At 41.9% G+C, this 20999-nt stretch overlaps 1 protein-coding gene across 1 annotated transcript in view; it reads right to left on the bottom strand.

Annotated features, from left to right (window-relative positions):
• Positions 1–20999, bottom strand: part of ENPP2 (ectonucleotide pyrophosphatase/phosphodiesterase 2) — a 68828-nt gene that overhangs the window by 38203 nt on the left and 9626 nt on the right. The window contains 12 exon segments of the mRNA XM_032223046.1: positions 3043–3115; positions 5938–6003; positions 7680–7735; positions 8182–8237; positions 8240–8300; positions 9259–9338; positions 11169–11266; positions 13154–13214; positions 16584–16670; positions 16673–16708; positions 19957–20076; positions 20079–20111. Of these exon segments, the coding sequence (XP_032078937.1) occupies positions 3043–3115; positions 5938–6003; positions 7680–7735; positions 8182–8237; positions 8240–8300; positions 9259–9338; positions 11169–11266; positions 13154–13214; positions 16584–16670; positions 16673–16708; positions 19957–20076; positions 20079–20111 (827 nt within the window).

A 20999-nucleotide genomic window follows, 5' to 3' on the forward strand; every position in this document is an offset into this window, starting at 1 on the left:
CTCTTTAGTGATGCAGTAAAAAAATAATCTTAACTATGATATGGTACGCTATTAAATTCACAACATGCTTAGCTATACAGTAGTAATACTCCTAACGTAATAAAATATAAAAACTCATTGAAAATTGCAAACTTTTTTATAATTACAGCTTTAACCGAATATAGATGCTATTTTAGCTTGCTTTCACACTACGAAAGATTTTTCACATCAGGATATTTTAGGGGTCATAATCAATTAATATGAACCCAATTGGGTGCAAAAATAATTATTTTAAGGGACTGGGAGTTGGGTCTTCTATAATTTGTTTCCCAGTTCTATTGATTAAGAACCTTAACTTCTAAGATTAATCCCAAATGTTGAATATTTTGCCAGCTCAAAACAAATCAGTGGAATAGGGTTAGGAAAAAGGAAAGAATTGCTTTCGATTGTCAAATGCCAATATTATTGATGCTTGAAAAAGAGATGATCAGGAGGAGGTCTATAGCCGATTCCAGGTCTAAATTTAGCAATATTATTTTGCTCCTGGACTACCTGAGGTCTTTTTCCCCTCTAAGTCAGGGGTGTCAAACTTGTACTGTGACTTCTTTCCCCTTCGCTAAACCGGGCGTGGGTATGGCCAGCGCATGACTCATCTGTCCAGCAGGCCCCGAGTTTGACACCACTGCTCTAGGTCCTCCTTCTAAGAGTTTCCTGATATATATACACTTCCTTATATTCTTTCAAAGAATCCTGTCCAGATGTAAATCAGAATATCTGTGCAATTTCCACAGAAAGGCTAACTTCTCTAAAAGTTCATGAAGAAACTTGGAAGTCAAACCTATGGTGATATATGAGATGGAAATGTCTCTTCCCCATTTCATCTCAAGGGAAATAGCAGCTTTATGAGTTGAGGGCTGGAAATTTCAGTGAGAGGAGGGGAAATATGTCCTTTTATCTCTGAACCCCAAACAATCGCAACTATTCCATGTTGCTTCCGATTCTCATCTGACTTTCAGTGACTATGATACCAATTGCAGGGAATAATCTAATTTGGGACTAATCAAAGCAGGGTTTGATAGACTGCAGCTGGACCTCACTGCCAAATAAAAGTTGCAGAAGCCAAGCTTGTTTTCACAAATCTGCACCTTGGGAAGAGAATTTACTGTCCCCCACGCTTGAAAAGGGTGGAGATGAACTCCACAGTAAGAGGACTCTTCCACACAACAGTGAGAACAAGGCCGATAGCCAATTCCAGCTCTAAATTTAGCACTATTATTTTAGTCCTGGACTCCCGAAATAAACGGAGAGCAGCAGAATCAAGTGTTGCAATAACCAGCTGGGGATTCCCAAGAGCCAAAGATATAAGAGATAGATCCCTCAAGGGCTATCAATAACCGTATTGGCCAGGAAAGAGTAGAAGCTGACATCCAATACATCTGCAGAGTACACAGTTCTGAAGAAGGGTGTTGTACGGTTAAGTGTTCTACAGTCTTGGAATAAAATCGGGAAACTTGGATTGAAGCAATATAATTACATTAAGATTTTTAAGCCGCGTTGCTGAAGAAATCAATCCTCTCCTTGTCCTCAGACATAGACTTCTTAAAAGCCATTTCTTTATCCAGGAGTGAAACTGTGGATCAAATGTCTGCCACACTCTGATTAACTTTAATAGGCCCATAAAATTGTTTTCCATGGTGGCAGGATCCACCAGCTTAGCAATCTCAGCCTGGAGCTGCAAGCCAACACTGATCGGTTCTTTCCATGTTCTCCCAACCCTGTTGGAGGTGTTTGTTTAAGCAGTTCTTATGTGGCTGGGAGAATATTCCCCTCAGAGTCTATGATCAAAGGTTAACTGTGTAGATCTTCATTAGGACTCGAGGTAACAGAATAATTCACCTCTGTGCTTGGAACCTGGAAAAGTTTTTTCCCTCAAACTTCACATTGGCCCTGGATTCATAGAGGGGGAAAGGAAGACAGTATTACAGTTTCAGAGAATTCCTTGCCCCAATGGCGGTGCCAGAGGTCAGTGTGAATTACATCCCTCTGCCATGGATTTCAAGGCCAAAACACAGAATCAACATCATGTATGATTGGACCTCAGTCGCTCAAGTGGTTTGGCTGAATCTATGGGTTTTAGCTTTCAAGCAGGGGTCTCCAACCTTGGCAACTTGAAGACTTGTGGACTTCAACTCCCAGAATTCCTTAGCCAGCCGGCTTAGGAATTCTGGGAGTTGAAGTCCACAAGTCTTCAAGTTGCCAAGGTTGGAGACCCCTGCTTCAAAGCAACGTTTCTCAATTTCAGCAACGTTAAGGTAGGCGCACTTCAGTCAGCACGGAGCATTCTGGGAGTTGAAGTTCGCCTGTCCTTAAATCGCTGAAGTTGAGAAACACTGCTTTGAAGCCTACCTGTTATTCTCCCATTTCTACCCAAGTGGCCATGATCATTTACTAAGGATGGTTAGAAGCAGTTTTAAATAAGCCTCCTGACCTAGCGCATCGTGCAGAAAGCAAATGTGCCGTTAACCATTTGCGTGAAATTACTGAATTATTACAAAACATGAAAAAAAAATGCTCCTAACAGATTAACAGAGTTGGAAGGGACCTTGCAGGTCATCTAGTCCAACCCCAGCCCAAGCAGGAGACTCTACATCTGCCTCTACCTAGGATCAAACTTACAACCTCCTGATAGGCCACAGCAGATCCTTTCATACCACAATGCTTTAAAAAAAAAGCTAGTCAACCTTAATTATACCCAAGAATAAGCCTGCAAGTCTTTGATGAAAATTCTAGCCCTGTCAACACATCCACATCCACACTCACACAGACATAGTTTGCCAGTCCCTGAAAGTTAAGCAGATGGATAATGTTTATTAACAGTTTAGTCCTCTCTATAAATGTACTGTCTGTATTTTCCAGAAGGTCCTATTTCCTTCGGAGACTTATAGGGGTGAACAATTAACTAGCTTTAAACCATTTCACTCAGGACTAGTAATACAGGTTCATATGAAAATGGCAAAACCTGGAGCTGCATTCTGTTTATGGGCAAAGACGAACTGTACTAACCTCAGAACTAAATGGACCATATCTGTGGCCAGCCATATCTGGTTGGTCAGAGTAGAATGCATAAGCGTAAGGCCTGAAAAGAAAGGAAGACATCAGTGAGTTTCATTTAACATGCAATTCTCACTTTCCAAATACTAAAATTATAAATTCATTCACCCAGTTCCTCTGAATAAAATGAATAGTTTCATTGTATTTAGAGATGGTGAAGAAATAAAAAAAATCAATACAGCCAGTAAAATATTGCTGGAACCTTGCAACAAAGGTAAACAAAGCCTGTTGACTGGAAATTAACAATAACAGTTCAAACCATGAGGATAAGCTTGCTTCATTTTGCATAACTCTGAGGGTGTCTGATATTGTTTGTGAGATCTGGGGGTGTTTAGGACACAGCCCCTCTTTACTGCAGGGGTGTCAAACTCGATTTCATTGAGGACCACATCAGGGTTGTGTTTGACCTCGGGGGGGGGGCATGGCCAGGGTAGGCGTGGCCAGCTCGGTTTCTCTTGTGTCAGAGGCACCTGTGGTGGCCCGAGTGCTTTGCCGTGACCCGACAAAAGCGCGCACGACAAAAACGCGCTGAAAAAACCGCATCGCTAAAACTGTGACGTCATAAACGCGCCAACAACAGCGCGTCGATAGAAGGGCGATTTACAACAGCGCGTCGACAGAAGGGCAATTTAAGTTAAGGTAAGGGTTAGGTTTAGAGTTAGGTTTAGGGTTAGGGTTAGGGTTAGGTTTAGGGTTAGGTTTAGAGTTAGGTTTAGAGTTACGTTTAGGGTTAGGGTTAGTGTTACGTTTAGGGTTAGGGTTAGCATTAGGGTTAGGGTTAGGTTTAGGGTTAGGTTTACAGCGCCCTTCTGTCGGCGCGCTGTTGTCGGCACGATTCAGCACTCATTCGTCGGCATGGTTCAGAACTCGCGGTTTTGTCACCGCGGTTTAGTCGGGCGCGCTTTTATCGGTCACCCTTTTGTCGGTGAACCGTGCTTTGCTAGTGAAAACAGGCTCCCAAGCTCAGTTTTCGGCTATGACGGCCTCTTGCAACCGTGTCCGTTTTCGCTGGCAGAGGCACTGCGGGCTGGTCCTTTGCTGTTTCCAGGGCAGCTCCATGGGCCCAATCTAAGCACCCCAGAGGCCAGATCTGGCTCACGGGCCTTGAGTTTGACACCCCTGGTGTACTGGATCAATATTCACTGTAGCAATAGCTTTAGGAAATCCTGACTCTACTATCTGACTACCTGACTATCAGTCTGCCCTGGCAGAATTCTAATAACTTTTAGGATATAAACTGGGAAGTTTGTACATGCAAAACTGGAGCTCACTAGATACTTGAGTTGAATACTTTATTTGGCCAATTAGAAACACACGGAATTTGTTTCTCCAGTACAGAAACTCTCAGTGTGCATGCAAAGCAAGAGAATAAAATACCAATAAAAGGCAGGTAAAGAAGATAATAATAAGTAGGATAAATAATAATACTACAGCCACACTACATGGGTAAGCATACATAAGCATTAGTCAGCACTGTGAGGATAAGGAGTTCAGCAGAGTGATGGCATAAGGGAAAAACTGTTCCTGGGTCTAGTTCTTTTGGCATGTAATGCCCTATAGTGCCATCCCGAGGGAAAGAGTTGAAACTGTTAATATCTAAGATATGACGGGTTGCAGAGCCCTCCTTCTCACCCACGCAATATGCAGGTTTTCTATGGAAGGTTGACTACTTTATTATATTCTACATATAATACAAGAAATTCCCCAGACTCCTCACCCTTCCCTGGGAACAAACAGATAAGTTCCATGGAATTTAATGGGAATTAGCACTAGGTCTTTTGAGGCTGCGCAATGACTGTAGGCTATCTCCCCACTTGAGAGACCGCCTCCTGCCAATTACCTCCTTGCGACCTATTAGATCGCACAGATTAGGCCTCCTCCGAGTTCCATCCGCCAGTCAGTGTCGACTGGCAACTACACGGAGGAGAGCCTTTTCAGTAGTAGCTCCGACCCTTTGGAACGATCTCCCCGTGGAGATTCGTACCCTCACCACGGTCCAGACCTTCCGCACAGCCCTCAAGACCTGGCTATCCCGTCAGGCCTGGGGATAAAGATCGTAATCTGTCCCCACCCGAATGATGAATGTTGTATACTATTTTTACTTATGTATTGTTTTATGTCTTACTGTCTTGTACTCCCCTCCCTATATATTGTAAGCCGCCCTGAGTCCCCTCAGGGAAAAGGGCGGCCTATAAATAATAAAACCAAACCATAAAACCACTTGACCCCTCTTCTTGTCTGGATGGGAGTTTCTCAACACCAAGGAGCATTCTGGACTTTCCCTTTCCCTTTTCACTTTGCTGGGATAAGGTAAAGCTGAGTTATTGGGGAGCGAGTTCAGGTGAGGTTCTGACCTTGTATACACTCTTGTTTATGGAAAAAACAAAAACAAAGAATGAGAAAGTTGCCATCTCATATATTTTCCAGTGATGAAACAATTTAGTGTTCTATTTTGTAACTTCATTAAAACATTAGAAAGTGTGCCAAAAGAGGCATAAGCTCTTGGGAAAACATTCAATAATCTTTAAGAGATGGGAAAAGGCTACAATTATTCTTTTTTGGACTCTACCTCAGAGCAAAATATGATGCCATGTATTCTCAATTGCCCAATTAAAAAAAATCTTGATATCTGCCCAATTCTTGGATTATTACTCTAAATAGGAACAATAGAAAACCAATGGATCAACAGTTTTAACCCATGTTATTAAAATTTCCCCAATACAACGTGTACACCATTAGCAAACAAATATGTTTGATCAAAATTCAATTTCTACCAAGGGTATCAATAACGCTTTCATTGCATTCATTGCTACGAAAGTAAGGGAGGGGAACAGAGAAAAGACCAACCTGTCATTGTCTGCCATAGTTAGCCACTGCAGTATGGTTAATATTCTACGCTCGTAAGGGATCACGCTAAATCAAAACAGAGAGAAAAAGCATGAAATCTCAGCTAGATTATTAATTTATAACCGTCTTACGAGTTCGTCATTAAGATCGGTGTTCCATTTATGAGCTTCACATGGTGACTCTTCTTGAAGTCACATTTACCTCAGAAATGTCTGCCTATTACAAACCAGCTTTAGCTGAATTGCTTCCTCAACACCACAACCCAGGAATTGTGGTTACTAAATGCTCATCTTAAAAAGATGTCTTGCTTTTGTTCAGAAAATTAAATGTGGAGGGATGTCCATAGTCCCTGCTAGTTGGCAAGTTTTATTCTCTATTGTCTGACGTTTGATGGGATTATTAAGTCTCGTGAGGAATAATGAATAGGATTTTTGTTTTAATCAAGAGAGACCAGAAACATTAAAACTGGGTTCATCTAGTCAAGCCAAGTGATGGGAAATTCATTATAAATACATAAAAGCATTTCCTTAAGAATGTGTAGTTCAACAAATGAAGTGCAGCTCAACAACTGAACTTCACTTCCCTGTGATTTTTTTAGCAGCTGTCAGCATAATAGCTTTCATTTAAAAGGAGAAATAATACACATTCCCAGCAGATAAAAAGTATCAATGTCTAATTGGGATTGTGGCTAGATACTCCCTTCAGCCTGACATATTGGTGGCTAAGTAACAGGCCACAACAACAGGATGCTGTTTTACATACAGATACTCTTTGACTTATGACCGGAGTCAAAATTATAACAGACCCCCACGAAATAGACTTACAACCTAGATTTGAAGTCCAATGGCCTCCCCCCCCCCTTGGGGGTTACCTGATCACATTTTGAGTGCTTGGCAACCAGACTGCATTTATGGATCTTTGCAGCATCCTGAAGTTATGTGACCACCATTTATTGTTTTTTCCGAAACCGGCCTTTACTTCCAATTTTGGACAAAAAGAACGCCCATGGCAGAAAATGGTTTGCTTAGCAACTACAGCATTCAGTTAACTATCATGGTTTATTTGATTAAAGATCACTGCAAAATATCGTAACATTGAGTTAGTTATAGGATGTCCCACTTAATGATTGGCATGATTTACCAACATAATTCTGGATATAAGTTGTAAGTCGGGGACGACTATATTCCTATCTTCCTTTTATTCATGTATTCCTATCAGCCTCTTGACTACTGATGCCGGATGACATTGGTTGATAAAGCAGAGTAAGTTACATTAGGTACTGTGGCAAAGTACTTGTAAATGAAGGCTGGATTATACCTTTACAACCAGAAGACACACATAACATTTTCAGGATTGTAGATATACTTTTACAAACACGTAGAAAAACAAGCTATCTCACTCCAACCACCACTGCAGATCACTGATTTCTCATCCCTCAGTCAACTGATTCCTGAAAGAATGTTCAATTAAGCACTGCAGAAAAACACTATGTAGGTGACTAGGTATTAAGAAGTAACAAAAGGAGCACATTCTAAATATAAATTAATCCCTTCCAAAGAAGCAAGAAAAGAGTGGAAAATGTGCCGTCTGATTTTAAAAGCCAAGGAAATCCATTTCAAGTTTATTTGAGGATTAAGCCCTATAAGAGCATTTGGTTCCAAATACCTGCCTTTTAGGATTGTAGCTTTGTTACTGAAACTCTTTTATGTATGAATTTCCACTATCTAAAAATCAACACTTACTTAGACCAAAAGAATGTTCCAGCTTTTACTCCTTGCTTAGCAGCAGTAATCCATATCTAATGAGGAAAATATAATCAGATTACAATGGCTCAAAATGTCTGTGTTATAAAGACAAACTTCCCTACAATAAAAACGTTTTTTAAAAACCAACTAAAATGTTTGTTTTCTAAGACCGCCCCTGACAATTTAAGCATCTGGATCTGAGAATTATGTAGCATTGATCAAATTCCTAGAAGGGTTTAGAACAAGTAATTCAGATGAGAAATAGAACATAAAGCCCAACAATAAAGTTACATAAAATATATAAAAAGAAGCTTAAGCAGTCTCAAGTTATTTTCAATCTGAGAAGATACTGAGAAGGTACTAAGACAAGTACAAAAAGAGGGAGAGAAAATTGGCATTGGCTGAATTAAGTACTGACTGAAATTAATTGCATGTAAAGGGGTGAAAACAGCTAGCTATGAGATTTAACCATAATGAACCAAAGTCAAATAAAACTGACCGGTTGACCTCCCCACCATCGGTGATTGAATTTCTCTCTTCCTCGAAGGTTAAAATAGCATCAAACACAGGGTCGTACATTGAATTTCCAATTATTCCATGAGATTCAGGGTAGAGTCCCTTTGAGCAAAAGTAAATTCGTTAATCAGATCAGATCACATTTTATTACCCAGAATTCATAATATCTATTTTGCATTATTGCTGTCTTCCTTTTGTATCTAAACATGCTACTGAAGCTTCCACTTATAGTCAAAGATAATTCTATAGCAGTGGTGGGTTCCAGCTCCCGTTGCAACCGGTATGTTGCAACAGGGCCAGGCGTCCACCATGTGGACCATACCCACCATACCCACCACCCACGATGCTCCAGCTACTTGGCAGAGTGTCACGCAGGCGCCAAATGCTACGTGCGCATGCGCAAATGTCCCGGTCACTCAAATAGGTAAAGAGAGCAGGTAGGCGGGTGGGTGTGCCCTCCGGAGCACCATACCATACTGGGGCGTACTGGTCGTATCCCACCAGTGTTCGATAGTGTCCTTGGTGCTCCTTGAAATTTGGCTGTTTTCTTGCAGGCATTTCATTACCAAACTAGGTAACATCATCAGTGCTACCAGACATGAAATGTCTGCAAGGAAACCAGCAAGCTCAGAAAGCCACCAAAGACATTCGCAATTCAATCCTGAGCTACAAACATTATCTTCTAAAGATCATTCTGACAAAATTCCCAAGACAATACCCTCCAGACTTGGTATTTCATATCCATAATCAGCAGCCAGCATGAATAGGATGGATACATTATACTTGTTGGGGGGGGGTACTTCTATGGAACAACTTTAAGCCACAAGTCGAGATATATTTCAATGATTAGAATTTGTCTTTTCTCAGTTCTTCCTAGATTACATAATCTTGATTATTTCTCTGCCCCATGAATATAAACAGCCATCCTCAAAATGAACGAGCTGTTTCAAAAGAGGAAAAGGATAATATATTCAAGAGTCTTAATATCCCAGCCATGCTAATACTTAAGAAGTATTTGTAAATATTTGTATGTGTACGCGGAAAGAAAAAGAAAACTTACGGTTGCCAGAGTGTACAAGTTTGGGAAGGTTTTGGTTGGATAGACCGGTCTCATGTAGGGGGCATGAGTTCCACAGGATCCTGAAAACAAAAACAGACAATACGCTAAATCTTAAAACTGGGTTAACAGTGCATTGCAAACAATATAACAAACTAAACTTATTGTTATTCAATAATAACAGTTTGATTCACATGGTATAAGAAGAGAATGGATGGTTTCCCACAAATTATTCAACTCAGTTTCTCTAATATATTGATTCTGCCAACATGTAGTATGGATAAGATAGATAATGTCTTCAGCACCGTAGAATCCAACATTCAACAAGGGAAGGTATGTATCCTAGAGTAAAAACAGTTCATTTCTTGAAGATGACCACATTTCTACAAATCTGGTCAAATTTTAACCCATGGAGTATAATTGCAATGCAAGAGGTTTTTATAATGCCTCATTCTATTAAGTATAATAATTCAAACATTGCATTTTGTCATTGAACACATTTTCACAGACTTATATTTGGAAACACTATGAAGCTGGGTGTATCACATCTGCTTTGGACGAGGAAGGTTTTTATGACATTCCTCACCAAGATGTCAACAGCACACTGAACTGTTGACAAATTCAATTTTATGTATGCCGCTTGCTTTGAACCACATAACCCAAAGTAAGACATTTTTCACAAGAACTAAACAAGAGCATGCAAAAATCTTGTTATAGTTAGATTGTTTAAATGCACATATTCATATGCATACACACCATACATATGTGTATGTATGCCTGTGCATACATACATGTGTGTACTGTGTTCCTTGGAATTTGCTCTGAAAAAATATAGAATTTTATCTATTGATTTACCTCTCAGTAAACTCAGTAAAATTATAAATTTTCATCCTATGCTCATCTGAGGTGTATGCAAAACAGAACATTTCTTCCATTCAATTGGTCACACAGACAGCCAGATGTTTAGATTGGACTTGGCATTTTTATTCATCTATCATGTCCTTGCCAAGGAGCTGGGATAGGCAGCTACGTCAAGGCTTGATGGTGTTAAAGATATTGTCACAGAATGTAAGCTGTCCCAAGTAAAGCTGCCTTCTGCAATTCACTGGCTTTGTCAATTAGTTGACTATGCTCAAATGGTGCTGCAGATGTTTAGGGATTGCACCCAAGACTTCCATCACTATGGGTTCTGTTCAGACCCTTCCCTCCGTATGGTGAGTCACGCCGACACAAGGTTACTGTTAGCCAATTTATTCACAGTAATTACTCACAGACAAGACTTTGGCAGCAACCCAGACTCCCACAGATAAGAAATACACACAAGAGCTTCTCCAGCTTTAGTAAAACGGTTGTGTCCTGCAAAAGGTCTCCTCCCAAAGTCTCTTCTTATATACTCTCTTGGGAGGAGCCAAATCACAACCACCTGGGCCTGATATCTCCTATGAGTCTGCCTCTGTAATTGCTGCCATCGCTTCTCCGCCCTTCTTTGCCTGGTGTCAGGGACAAACTCCCTTTGACTTTCACCACTGCTCCATGCCTCAGGTGCTTCCTGGTGGTCAACCAGCCTCTCTGGTCCCTGCTCAGTGTGAACCCTGCCCAGGGTCCTCCACATCTTCCAGAGCTGACTCATAGGGTCCCTCGCTATCGGAGTCCATCGCAGCTCCAACGGCTGATGCTGGGCCACAACAGGGTTCTATCTTTGCTTTTTTGCCATAGCCTTTCCATTTCTACTTGCAAGTCTTTATATTTTGTGAGGATGAGGATGATGATTTCTGTTTCCACCCAAAACTAACGGAGCCCTAACGCATTTTATTGTATGAGTTCAGACAAAGTTGTCCAACCCAAACCAACAGAAGTTATGTCCAGACAAGACATTCACCATTCTGATATATTGTTCAAGCACGCCCACTTACTTAGCTTCTCAATATTGCGCATCACTTTTTCACCTTTCTTCATGTACGACGCACGGAAACCATCCACAGAGAAAATGATCAGCGGAGGGTGACGAAAACTAAAGAATAAAGATAACTTAGTAAACCAGTAGAACAGACTGCCGTAAGAGCATGCAAGACAGGAAAAAATGCAATCCAATTTATCAAAAGTTTTTTAAAGGTTCCTAGGTATTTTCATCTGGGATACAGATGTTTTACACATCCCCAAGAAAAAAGTAAATTTGTTATGGACCCTCTAAAATCACTTATTCCATCCTTTAGGGCAGTTTTTTCTCATCTCGTTTAAGGAGTGTTTTATTACATAACCTCCAGCTATTTCTTTCTCTGACTATTTTTTTTTATATTGTTTGAATTTACCTCTTTGTTAATTCTGTCTGTTTTCTATTTGTTTATGTTGTATACTGCCCAAAAAGTGGGGGAGGTTGCAGGCACTATAAAATGAGCAAACAAATGAAAAACTCAGGGACGCTAACTTGAAAATTTAGGATCTTGGACTATGTTAGTGTTCTGGCCTAGGTTTCACCAAAAGCATGAAGCAGATTCCTGGTCCCAACAAAACCCCTTTTATTAAGCAAATGTGAATTCCTCTCATTCACATTCAGCAAAGGCCTGGCAAACAGTCTTTCAAAGGTGGATGTATGATCACAGACCTTATCAATCTTGGAAAGCTGCCATGTAAATATTTTCCAAATGAGATGCTGTGCAAGGAATGACTGGCACAGAGTCTCTGAGATTCATGGACAGATCTTCACACTTCTGAAATGAATCTAACGAACGAACGAACGGTTTCCTGCAAAAGCCCACTCGCCTTTCGCTCCTCTTTTATTTCCTTTCACCTTCCACCCGTGGCTTTATTCCCAAGTCAACCCTGATTTCTGAGCTGTTCTTTTCTTCTGGCAGCTCTGCGCATGCACACACTGGGAACAGGCTCCAGTTGTTCCTCTGCCTCACTGCTATCTAGCTCCGTAGGCACCTGATCATTGCCAGACAGCCTCAACCCCGTCTCTGCCTCTGATGTAGAGCCCTCGTCCGAGCTTTCCCCAGCCTCCAGGACTGGCCCATGCTCCTCCCCAACCTCCCCACTGTCCGACTCTGCTGCCAGCTCTGCTGGCTGGCAGGCCACAATAATTAGATCTTATTAGAAGCAGATTAGAAAGGACTGTTTTGGAATAATGATGAAATTAAAATGCATAAATTCCTGAAATAAGAGAGATACTTGATAATTGTCCTTTCCAAGCTTAATACTTTTTCAAAGAGTTTTTAAAGCATCTCCAGTAAAATTTTCATTTGAACCTGCATTTATCCATGCTTTGTTATTTAATCTTAGAAACTATGTTAACATTTGCAGTGCCATAAATCACAAAGTTGAATGCTTGATGCAGCATTTAGAAAAAGACTCAAAAATATTTTGTTACAAAATGCATCCAAAAACATGGACTCAATTAGAACCAAACAAATGGTAAGTCAACTAGCTAGTTGTATTTGATCCTGCACACGTAAGCCCTATGGCCTTTCAATCAGCATGTCTTGCTTCTTATTGAGTTGGCCATCAACTTTTGGACTATTTAACTTAGGAATGGTGCAGTGACCTAGAGGTGTAGCTCTCGTTTCCCATCAGGAGGCTGTGAGTTTGACCCTAGGTAGAGGCAGATATTTCTCTCTCTGTGCACTCTGAGAACATATCTGCTGAACAAAACTCTGCATTGGCGACAGGGAAGGCATCTGGCCATTAAAATGTTCTGCTAGATCCATTCATTCATCCAGACTCCACCATGCAAGGGATTATGGGGTCGTTAAATGAAGATGGTGCTGAGAAATATATTTAACTTCATGATGATTTCTGTGGTCCAGGCAATTCCAATGTTAAAAAAATCACATAACACACAACTAATTTGACAACCAGAGGATTTTTAATTTCAAATGAGTAAATAAAGAGAAGAACTTACCCTGCTGGGCATTCTGGAGTCCGAATATCCTCGCAATCATCCATGACCCAGGGAGTGTCTCCTAAAAGAAATCACATGTAATGCGAAGTTAGGTTAGGTTAAGTCTTACCCTGTGCATTGTGATTGCCTAGATTTATTCTCAAGTAAATAGACAATGGATTGCAACAGCAGGACTCCTCTCCATTCCCTATATCGGCTGAAGTTCCAATGTGGTATCTAGAAGTAACCATGTACATACGTACCAGCAAACTTTTTGATGCCTACCTAATTTTTAAAGTTTGTTTTCATTTTTTTAAAACAAAATTGGAAATAAGCATGCCAAAAAGTCAAGTGCCAGTTTCAAACCAAGCTGGCATTTCTAGCGATGCTTCTGGATTCCAAAAAGGTTGAAGTTGCAGTCTGATGGTTAATGTCAGGCAAAAAAAATCAAGACCACACATTAAGTTCCAGTTAAGATGATTTATCGCTCATGCCTATGCACTCAAATATCTAGTTGGTGCTAATTGAGAGTTAATGGAATTCAAGTGGCATTCAAGATAGACCATTTGTGGGAACATAATGATTCCAGGCTGATTACTCTATTGACTCTGCCCCTGGGCTCACCTGTCCTTCTGTTATAGTTATTTTGCTGTATTTGCTAAGCACTCTGTTGGCTTGTGAGTTACCTCAGATCCTTTGAATTGCAATTTAGTGTCTCTCCAAGTCAAGTGATCCTGCCCTGTTCAACAAATCATGAGGTAAAAAATCTTGACTTAGTGAGATGTGTGAGCTGAGTTTTTCTCTAATGTACGCTGATTCTAATTTTGCCCTTGGAGCTTCAACATCACGTAATCTGAGCGGTTTAAAAATTAGGTAATTTGGAAACAAGATCTGCAGGCATCAGCGATGGGTTCCTACCGGTTTGGACTGGTTCGGCCGAACTGGTAGTGGTTTGGCGGCCTGGGTTGCTAAACCGGCAGCAACCGAGGCCTGCCACATCCCTGAACCAGTTCCTTGGGCAGCGCAGGTGGTGCCGCCATCTTGTTTTTCAGTTCTGTGCATGTGCAGAACAATTTTAATTACACTGCGCATCAAGCATGCACACGCACAAAGTGCGCACATGAGTGAACCGGCAGTAGTGCCTGCCAGAACCCACCCCTGACAGGCATATATGTATCATATGCATTCACATTGTGGCACGACATCACCACGAACGTCAAAAGCGGCGCCGACAACACCGCGGCGATAAAACCGCGATGTCAAAAGCGCGCCCACAACAGCGCCGACAATACCGCACTGACAGAAGCGCGATTTAACTTAAGGTAAGGTTTAGGGTTAGGGTTAGGTTATTTAGCGTTAGGTTTAGGGTTAGGTTTAGGGTTATTTTTAGGGTTATGTTACAGCGCGCTTCTGTCGGCGCGCTTCTGTCGGCGCGCTGTTGTCAGCGCGCTGTTGTAGCACGGTTTTGACGGTGCGGTTTTGTCACCGCGCTTTAGTCACACGCGCTTTAGTCTACCGCGGTTTTGTGGTGGAACCCATTCACATTATTAATACCACTCTGAAGCAAATCCTGGGAGCAGAATAGCTGTCCTCAAGTCCACCTCATCTTTGCCTTTTAATGCTACAGCTTCCAATACCTTGTCTGAAGAGAACAGTGTTGCAAGATGCAAACTTGGCCCTTGATGACGTCAATTACGGAAAATAAAATCCTCAACTCTCTCCACTTAATAGCAAGCACAAATGCAAAACAAACTCCCAAAGTTAATATTACCAGTGGAAACAACTTTTGAAGGGGTAGCTATGTTTGTTGGTTGCAGCAAGGACAGAGAAAGCCTTGTGGCACTTACAGACTGACAGATTTGTTATGACACAAGCTGTCATGGAGTAGCTTTTATGGAGCCACAGCCATGTTTTGTTTTTAGCAACAGAAGTCCTTTTTTTTGCATGATAGAGGACGCAGGACAGAAATTTGAAATAGTGGCGTTAGGAAAAAAAGGCACCTTTCTTGATTTAAATAAGAGACAAAAATAGATGCATTTCCACCCAGATTTTTTTTAAAAGAGATAAAGTTCAAAAGATATTCATGGACTATTTCAAAATGAAAGAGCTTGCCTTGCAGAACAAGCAACTAAAATGGTCAGGCAATGTTTAAAGACTAATGTTTGAAGACCTTTTCATGTCGCCCTTGAATAGGAGAAACAAGTGAAGAGATAATACATATGTTCCTCTGAAATAATGTATTATTTTAATGAAGAACCAGTTTGGTCCATTGGTTAAGGTGCTGGATTAGGAAAAGGGGAAACTAAATTCTAATCCTGGCTTAGGCATCCTCCGGATTCCATCTGCTGGTCAATGTCAGCTGGCGACACCACCACCCCCGGGGAGGGCCTTCTCTGTTGCTGCTCCGGCCCTATGGAACATCTCCCCGTGGAGACCCGGACCCTTACTACCCTTCCGGCCTTCCGCAAAGCGACCAAGATCTGGCTGTTCCGACAGGCCTGGGGCTGTTGAATTTGTCCAGCCCCATCCTAAGTTGTGAATGTTATGATCTTTTAATGTTGTCTTGTTTTTGTATGTCCTTCCCTTCCCCTTTTTTACTTGTAAGCCGCCCTGAGTCTCTTTGAGAGTGGGCGGCATACAAATTAATTTTAAAAAAAATGGGGTCAGTCACTTCCCCCCCCTGCCCTAGACATTTCTAAAAATGTTGCCATCAAAACTGCATGGAGCCACTCCCTTTCCTTTTGGTTAGGGCTAAGTTATGGAATCTTTCCTCTACTCCATCCATTTCCCAGCCAAGACCCTTGGCAAAAAATAAATAACTTAACCAAGACTGAGGAAGTTAACCCATAAGTAGCAGTAGAAAAGCTATTTTGGTGGCAAAAAAATCCGATACTACAGACTCCTTGGGGCAGCGCGATGTCTCAATGGTTAAGGCACTGGGATTTTCAACTAGAAAGCCGACAGCCCAGGTTTGAGACCCGTGCATCATGTGACAGGGTGAGCCCCCATCCTTGCCCCAGTCCTGCCAAACTAGCTGTTCGAAAGCATACAAATGCAAGTAGAAGAATAAGTACCACTTTGATGGGGAGGGAACAGCACTCCATGACATCACGTTTACCACATGACTGCAGGAATGTCTTCGACAGTGCTGGCTCAACAGCTCTTGAAACGGAGATGAAAACCACCCCGATAGATGCAACAACTAGCAGGAGTAAAATGCCAAGGGACTCCTTAAGAAGTTGACATCTTTTACTGCATTCGCACTGCCATGCCATGCACTAAGTAGAATTGTTTTGGTTACCACATTACGTGTTTTACAGGGTAGGCCTTAATTTGTCCTCCCTTTGCAGAGCAGTGGTGAGGACCATCCCTGCTAGTGGTGAGGACTATAGCTACAACACCTCAAAAATCTTCTGGATATATAGGAAGAAGAAAAAATGGGAAGAAATACCTTTGCAAACCACTTGATAGTTACTACAGCAGTCTCCTCTTGATAAACAGTCCTCTGAACAGTGGCAGGCATGATCTTCATTCTGGTCTCTCCACAGCGCTCTTTGGTACATTCCCAACCACCGGCTGGTGTCATCACAAGGGCAGAAATGTTTTAAAAACAAAGCAGCATGTTTTGAGGCAACAGAATAGCATTATAATCACTCACTATCATCCGGGAAGTCTGTTGGGAACATTCTAAAAAGGCAGCGCAGAAGAAAAGGGCAGATCTACCAAGTTTACTTTCTTAGAATATCTGCTTAATGATCATAGCATTGAAATACAGCACCCTTTTCTCACAACTAGTCTATTTCCCTAAACATAAGACCAGAGGTGGGTTCCTACCAGTTCGCACCAGTTCGGTAGAACCGGTTCGTCAAATCTACCGAATCGGTTAGAAGAGGTTCCACCAGTGGACCCGGAAAGCAGGCCAACCTACAGAAGAGGTTCCAAAATTTTTTGAAACCCACCACTGACACCACACACACACACACACACTCACTCACACAGAGAGAGAAAGAGAAAGAAAGGAAGAAAGAAGAAAGAAAGAAAGAAAAAAGAAAGAAAAGTGAGAGAGAATGAAAGAAAAAAAGGTAAAAAGGGACAGAGAGACAAAAGAAGGAGAGAGAGAGAGAGAGGGAGGGGGGAGGGAAGTGAGAGAGAGCAGAGATAGAGAGATAGAGAGAGAGAGAGAGAGAGAGAGAAGGAAGGAAAACACATGGCCAGGCAAGCCAATCCCACCATACCACATGGCCGTCAAGCCACTCCCACAAAGGAAGCCACACCCACAGAGTAGGTTCGAAAAAGTTTTGAAACCCACCACTGAATAAGACCTACCCCAAAATAAAACCTAGCATGTTTTGTACACATGCGTCTAATATAAGTCCTACCTCCCCCAAATAAGCCCTACTTAAGAGCTTGCACAGCTGGTCGCACGCTCATTCCATCTGGTTGCTCACGGTGCTGGGGCCACGAGGCAAGGCAGGGGAAAGTGGAACTGCCCCAGGTGCCCCGTACTGGCTTATCTCAGGGGCTCTGCAGCCGGACCACCCACTTCCTGACACCTGCCTCATAGTGGCAGCACCAGCAACCATGTGCAGCAGGAGCCCCCGTGGCCACCAGCGCACTTCTTCCGCTTGCTCGCAGCCACAACGGAGCAAGAGGCTGAGTGGTGTGTTGGTGTTGCAGCCGCAAGGCAAGGCAGGTGTCAGGGCATGGGTGGCCTCGCTGTGGGGGCGCTGAGGTAAGCCAGTGCAGGGTGCGTGGGGCAGCTCCACACACACACACACATCTCGCTTCATGGCCATGTGGGATCTTGCTGGATGGGGCTGTTGAAGCCACCAGACAAATTTAAAGGCATGAGTGGCCTAGCTGAGGGGGGTCCTGAGGTAAGTCGGTGCGGGGTGCATGGGGTGCAGCCTCCTGCCCCACCTCAAGCAAGTAGAAGTGGGCCTCCTGTACATGGGTGGGAGATACACCCAAAATAAGCCCTAGTGCATATTTTGGGGCCCAAAAGAAAATAAGACATGATCTTATTTTTGGGGAAACACAGGGTACCGTATTTTTCAGAGTATAAGACACACCTTTTTTCCCTCAAAAAAGGGAAAAACTGGGTCTGTCTTATACACTGAATACAGTTATTTTTTGCCTGCCGAAACCTCGCCTCCTTCACCAAAATGCCCATGCAGAGCCTTATGGAGGCTTTCAGAGAGCTCCTGGGGGCTGGGGAGGGCAGAAATGAATGAAAAATGAGTTGTTGTTTTTGCTCAATTTTGCCCCTCAGCCCCCAGGAGCACTCTATAAGCCTCCATAAGATTATCCATGCCCTTTTCTGACAGAAAAGGCTCATTTCACACAAAAATGGGCCGTTGTTTGCTCGTTTTGGGCCCCCCACCCCCCGGGAGCACTTTACAAGCCTCCTAAGTGCTATTCATGCCCTTTTTTAAAAAAAAAAATGTACCCATTTTTGCAAAAAACTGGCTGTTTTTGGGAGGTTTGCAGAGTGCAAAAACTTTTTTTTTATTTGCCTCTTCAAAACCTTGGTGCATCTTATACTCTGCTGCATTTTATACTCCGAAAAATACAGTATATAGATAAATAATTCTTGGCTGAAACTGTCTTTTATATTGGTTCCATATTTTCTAAACAGTGCTTTAAACTGCTGTTCACTTACCAGACTGATTCTCCACATTTGAAAAAAAAAACCAATGACCTGTTTCAAACAATGCAGCTATCCATTATGTGATTTAGAGTCTGTGATTTATGATTGAGCATGCTTGATACCTAGCCAACATCTATGGAAAGCAACATCACAAGGAAAGTTGAGGTAATCCTCAACTTATAAGCGTTCATTTAATGACCGTCGGAAGTTACAATGGTACTAAAATAAGTGACTTATGACCATTTTTCATACAACCATTGCCACATCCCCATGGTCATTTGGTCAAAATTCAGACCTTTGGCAATTGGTTCATATTTATGACGGTTGCAGTGTCCCATGGTCATGTGACCACCTTTTGTGACCTTCTGACATGCAAAGTCAATGGAGAAGCCAAATTCACTTAACAACTGTTTTACTAACTTAACAGCTGTGGTGATTCGCTTAACAACTGTTAACAATCTTAACCCTAACCCTTACATAGCAACAGAAATGTTATGTTCATCCCTGGTCATAAGATGAGGTCTACCTATAATAGTTCTGCCTTTTTTTCTTCTTCTATGACAAATTTGATCCACAAGATACTTAAACCTGTAGCAGATTTTGACAGATGCTTAAATATTCATGCCTGTAAATAAATTCATGTTGAGCCATGAGAATGAAAATTTATTGGTTCTATTTCAGTTTTAATAGTTTAGCACATTGTCCAAACCTCTGATTGCTATAAATCTTCCAAGTCAACATTATAAACTATTTAAGCCACATCTCTTTTAAGGAAAGGGTGGAAGAGTATCACAAACACATCTACACTTGTAGTGTGATGACTTTAGTTTTCCTACAGATCTTCTGTGTGAAAAATGGGATGGAATGGGATGGAATACTGGACAATGCAGGAAGATTATAAATGGCTGAGGCCATCCCCAGGCCTCTGTAAAATATGTGTGAATGAGCCACGATTATTCCCCAATAAATATCTTGTTTAGCATTTGCGTTTCATGCGCACCAAGCAATGTCTAGCCAAAATGATTGCAGATTGCACTGTTTTCACTTTCCCCAATGCTCTTTGAAAAGGACCGACAGTCATGCAAACATACAACACTGCTTGAGAATAACAGTCACGATAACTGTTCGTTGGCATTGTTCTTTCTATGGAGCAGAGACTTAAATTGCACCCTACCTGTCTTTAAACACAGTTCATCAAAGTCAACACAACAGCTGCTATAGCTCTTGCACAGGTTGTCACAACGGCACATTGGAGGATCGGCTTCGTCAAGTTCAAAGCATCGGTTTTTGCAGAGCCATAAGTAGTGATCCAGGGGGAATCTGATAAGACTGAATATGTGAGAAAGACAAGAGAGAGGGAGAGGGGGGGAGGGAAGGAGAGAGAGAGAGAGGGGAGAGGGAGAAATACCACACTATAAGTTAAGTAATTATTGGTTGATCAAAGGTTATTCAAAGGAGGTTAACCGGGCAACTACTTCATCCAGAAAAATAAAAGTATACAGTAAAGAGAGCTAAGAGATAGATGCAAGAAAAAAAATATCACCAATAAAGAGTAGACATATCTCTCCAATCACTTTTCTTATCCTGGATTAACCTGCAATAAATCAAAGCTGCATACATCCTGTGCCAAAATAACATTCCACATATTGCATGAAAAACCCACACTTTGACCAAAGTTATCCAAATTAAAGACTGCGGACCTTGGATAGAAAATGAGTAGACTGTCAAGAGAACTGAACTGAACATTATTTGGCCTAAAGAGGAGAAAAGACAGGACAGAATGTTACAGAAAGTAGGTGCTTAGAGGAAAGACTCACATCAAGCGGAGCTATTAAAGATGATACTAGAATGTAGGTCTTCAGTAAAATCAAAGGGCAAATCTGTGCTTGCATGAGGAGGCATGCAAGATGCATGAAGAGGATTCCAAGTTGCTATTCTGTTCTTCAATAGAATAATAGAATTGGAAGGGACCAATTGGAGGTCTTCTAATCCAACCCCCTGCTCAAGCAGGAGACCTATGCCATTCCAGACAAGTCTCTTCTTAAAAGCCTCCAGTGATTCTTGTGGCCCACCAGCAGCCAGCACAGCTGGCAGCAAGATTTGGACAGTGAGGAAGCTGGGGAGGAATATAGGCCAGTCTTGGAGTTTGGAGAAAGCTCTGACGAGGCTCTGCATCAGAGGCAGAGATGGGGCCAGAACTGTATACCAGTTAGCAGC

The sequence above is a fragment of the Thamnophis elegans genome, chromosome 8 (assembly GCF_009769535.1).
Source record: "Thamnophis elegans isolate rThaEle1 chromosome 8, rThaEle1.pri, whole genome shotgun sequence".
In the NCBI taxonomy this organism is placed as follows: domain Eukaryota; kingdom Metazoa; phylum Chordata; class Lepidosauria; order Squamata; family Colubridae; genus Thamnophis; species Thamnophis elegans.